Consider the following 4,590-nt stretch of genomic DNA (forward strand, 5'->3'; position numbering starts at 1 on the left):
GAAGTAGTTCTTTGCGATGGTTAAGTCGGAGATTTTGATAATTTACATTAAACATTCCAGTTAATAGTCTAGTTTCAAGATATGGATCTACTCTGAATTGTTTTTTTATATTTTTTATTTTTGATAATGATATAAGCGATAATTACTTTTTTAACGTTCATCTTTGTGCACGAGTTTATTCACGGCGACACGCACGACACTGCAGTGGCAAACGAAATCTTTGTCCTGCGTGTGGCCAGGAGCGTGCTATCACCCGCATGCGGACCGGATCCGCGCGCGGGCGAAAAAGCGCATGACAGGAAAAGGGCCCTAATTTGTATGGATGGGCTATGTCTCAGTATTTACCTATCTCAAATTTTTAATGGGTTGACCCTAATATTGATTTTAATGTAGCAATCACTTCAGATTATGGTTATATTTTAGAAGTTGATATTGAATACCCCGAAAACCTACACGATGCACATTCCGATTTTCCATTATGTCCAGAAAATATTTGCGTGGGTAAAACAAGAGAAAAAAATTTAGTTCCGAATTTATGTAACAAAAACAAATATGTTATTCACTATAGAAATCTTTTACAATGTATAAAACTTGGTTTACATGTTCTTAAATTTCATCGAGTATTAAAATTTAAACTAAGTCCTAGGTTGAAAAAATACATTGAATTGAACACACAATTGCACACAATTGCGACATCTGACTTTGAAAAAGATTTCTATAAGCTAATGAACGACGCTATATTTGGAAAGACTATGGAAAATATCGAAAAAAGAGTTAAGTAATGTAAAATTATTAACACATTGGCAAAATCGTGGTAAAGTTAAAGGTGTTGAATGTTATATTGCTCGTCCAGAATTCCACAGTCTTTCTATATTTTCTGAAAATTAGGCGCTTTTTTTTTTCATACTTTTGCAAAAATTCTTGTTGGTTTTTTTTATTATTTTTATGTTCTAAATAGAACAAATGAACGTAAAAAACTATTATTGTACACCCATTTAAAAATATATAACTGAGTGTTCTCCTTTTGGGCTTGTACACAAAACTGCGATGCGACGTCGCATCGCAAAAATCTGCGAGCTCCCTCTACGCATCGCAAGAACTTGCGAATTGATTCGCATCGCGCATTCCTGCGATGTTGCGTCACACTTGTTGACACCATTTTAGTTCGCTCTGGGACAGCGCGTGGGCAAGACGTGTAGGTACTTTAAAAATGACAGAATACGACGTTGATTTTTTAATATCACTGATTGAGGAGCGCCCTGTTATTTGGGACACTAGTAATGATGATTATAAAAACAAATTCATCAAACAAGATGCTTGGAAGGACGTGTGTAAAAGTTTATTTCCAAATTTCGAGGAAAAAGAAAACAATGAAAAAACTAAACTTGGTAAGTACACAAATACATTTATTAAGTATAACTTTTTTTTACTTTTTACTAAAACTACCTACAAATCAAACATTCTATTCATATAAGCACAAAAAATATTCTTTAAATTGTTTACAAATGTTTAGGCGTCGACAGCGAGTTACTTTAATGTTTTACGATGTGTCCTTTTGTACCTATTGTATTGACTTATTACCAAGAACTCGAGCAACAATACAAGCCGTATGGTATAGTCTTAAATTTTTTGTAGTTGCCAGCTTAATGCTCCAACTTCACTTGTAAAGTAATCCGAATATTCGTTTCTAATTATATTTGCACCAACCACCTGACTACCTACATTCAACCCTTGTTCAATTGGTTGTAGTTCGGAATCATCTATGATCATTTCAATAGGGGTGTCTAATTCTTCACGGTTAATGACAAAGTTATGTAGTATGCAACAAGCCTTAACAATATCTATAGCAAAGTCATATGAAACGTTAATGGGGCGGTGAAATATTCGCCACTTATTGGCTAATATGCCGAAAGTACACTCGACATATCTTCTTGCCCTACTCAAACGGTAGTTGAATACTCTTTGTTTAACAGACAAATGCTTGCCAGAATAAGGACGCATGACATTATTCGAAATAGAAAAAGCTTCGTCTCCGACAAAAACATATGGAACCGGTTCTTGAAAGCCCGGTAGCGGCCTTGATTTTGGTGTAGGCAAATCACCTCTCATCAGTAAGTCGTACAGTTTCGTGTTGTGGAAAATAGTGGAGTCACTTTCCTTTCCATACGCTCCTATGTCCACATAGATGAATCTGTATTTCGAGTCCACAATAGCCAACAAAACTATTGAATTGTAGCCCTTGTAATTAAAAAAAAGTGATCCACTTTTTGGGGGATTACGAATATGTTTCCCATCAACGGCTCCAATACAGTTAGGGAAGTTAGCTTTCTTGTCAAAGTCCGCAGCTATTTCTTCAAACAGCTGTTGTGTTATTTTTGGTATGTTTGCATTTAAACAAAATTTCCATATTGCTTTACAAACTACTCGTATTATCTTAGCAACTGTACTTATTCCTCGATAATAATCTAAATGTATATTTCTGATTTCATTTCCGGACGCTAGGAATCTGTAACATAAATAGAAAAATAAGGATTAATTTATATAACAAACTTAAAAAGTAAAGAACACTAACCTAAAACGACATAAACATACATAAATTATTTTAATTTAATTCATTGGTAGACAACGCTTCTAGCGCTAAGTTCGCCTATTGTTATTATTATTATATTATTGTTCTGTACAAACGGTATTTGATGAATTATAAATAAATAAATAAATTAAATATTGTCTATTTTTTTTTTGCAGGTAATTTAGTAATACAAAGATGGAGAGGGATTAAGGATACCTTTAATAAATATGAAAAGAAACTCAAAGATGCAAGTAGGTCAGGGTCTGGATCCAAAAATATAAAAGAATACCATCTGTACAAACAATTACAATTTCTTAAGAAAAATTTGCAAAATGAGACCACAACTAGTATAAATGAGTCAGAAACTGAGCAAGATAATCAAGAAGGTACATCTAAAACACGTTACCAAAGGCAGCCACCAAAAAGAAAGATGGTTAATAATACATTTGAAGATGATATTGTAAAGATTTTAAAGGAACCTGAGAATAGACACATATCTTTTTTTAAAGGTATTTTACCATCACTTGAAAGATTAGATGACAATAAAACTCTAATCTTTCAGAGCAGAGTTCTTCAAATTTTAACAGAATTGCATCAACCTCATGGCTACTACTATCCGAATAGCAACTACCAGGGTGGCTATCAAACTCAACATTTTGCGAGATTTCAACAAACGCCACTGATACGTCCACAGTCATCTAACATACCAGATCAAATTGATTCACCTAGTAATGATTTTTCTAACTCAAGCATATTAAGCACACTTTCAACTGAAGAAGATTTTGATTTTTCGTAAATTTTATGGATTGTAATATTTTAAAAACTCTTTTCTCAATAAAAACTAATGTAAACAATTATTGTCTTACTTTACTTACCGGATAGTGAGGCCAATCATTTCCAGAGGCATAACAGGAATTCTCCCCTTGTACGATTGTTTCTGAAGATATGGTGATAATAAACTTAAAAGCTCTTCGAATGAAGATATGCTCATTCTAAAATACTCCAAAAATTTTTTTTCGTCGGTTTTCAAAGCTTTATATTTTAGAAGAAAAAAGTTTCCATCAGGATTCATAATAGTAATAAATGGATGAACCCAAAATCTTCTGTTTCTTTTTTCTATATCTCCTAAGCAATAATAAAAGTGCACACTTCTTTTTACGATCCATGTCACGACCTAGCTTTCAATTCAAAATACGTTTAGTACGGTTAACGGTCGTCGAAGGAATGGTCACACTGGGAGACGCCTTGCCGCACGAAATCGCATCGCAGCAATTCGTGTCGTAATTTTCTGAGTTGCGAATTCGCATCGCAGTTTTGTGTACAAGCCCTTTCTCCGGCTATAGCAATACATTTTATTTTAAAACACCCTTAAATGCATACAGTTGCCAAATGGCTAAAATAAAAAAAAAAAAAAAGTTTTGACAGTTGTTGGTTTCTGAACGCAACGTAAAATACTGGCATAGATCATAGACTTTAAGAAAAATAAAAACCGTCACGAAATTTGGCGACAGTTTTGCTGTCATACGTCATTACAACTAAGTAAGCGTAAAAGTTTGTGTGAGGGAGAGTACGAGTGTTTTGAATTTGAATTTCGCTTCAATTATCTACTTTCAGAAGTTTGAAAAATAGTTTTTGTGTAAGAAATAAGGTAAGTTATTGATATTTCATATAACTGTCTATTAATTTCTTTGTAATTTTATAGCCTTGTCAGTTTTTGATATGTTGCCAAATGTCTATGCGTTCGCTGCATTATGATTGTGGGTTAGCTTAATTTTTTGCTTTTGCTTTGTAGCATGGCTCGGAAGCTGCGAGATGGAGATATTGAAGCTATGCTTATGGCTTTAGAAGCAGGAGATATCTCAGAAGACGAAGGAGACACTGACGAAAACGATATTGAGTATTATCCAAATATAAACGATATTTTGAATGAGTTGGAAGATGAATCACCTGAGAATGATGAAGTCGACGAAGACCCTCCACTTTTATCTGAAGAGGAGTTTCCGTCTCGTGAAGCCTCGTCC

The 4,590-nt window shown here is 34.0% G+C and overlaps 2 protein-coding genes across 2 annotated transcripts; one reads left to right on the top strand and one right to left on the bottom strand.

Moving 5' to 3' along the window:
* The first annotated feature begins 906 nt into the window (after positions 1–906).
* On the top strand, positions 907–3,451 carry LOC126376888 (uncharacterized). Its single transcript, XM_050024446.1, has 2 exons — positions 907–1,388; positions 2,746–3,451. The coding sequence occupies exons 1-2, from the start codon at positions 1,211–1,213 to the stop codon at positions 3,363–3,365; spliced, it is 798 nt and encodes a 265-aa protein (XP_049880403.1). The 5' UTR covers positions 907–1,210; the 3' UTR covers positions 3,366–3,451.
* LOC126376875 (uncharacterized) lies at positions 1,383–4,318 on the bottom strand. Its single transcript, XM_050024432.1, has 2 exons — positions 3,445–4,318; positions 1,383–2,506 (listed from the first exon to the last, which is right to left on the bottom strand). The coding sequence occupies exons 1-2, from the start codon at positions 3,639–3,641 to the stop codon at positions 1,621–1,623; spliced, it is 1,083 nt and encodes a 360-aa protein (XP_049880389.1). The 5' UTR covers positions 3,642–4,318; the 3' UTR covers positions 1,383–1,620.
* Positions 4,319–4,590: the final 272 nt, after the last annotated feature.

This window comes from Pectinophora gossypiella, chromosome 21 (genome assembly GCF_024362695.1).
Source record: "Pectinophora gossypiella chromosome 21, ilPecGoss1.1, whole genome shotgun sequence".
Classification (NCBI taxonomy): domain Eukaryota; kingdom Metazoa; phylum Arthropoda; class Insecta; order Lepidoptera; family Gelechiidae; genus Pectinophora; species Pectinophora gossypiella.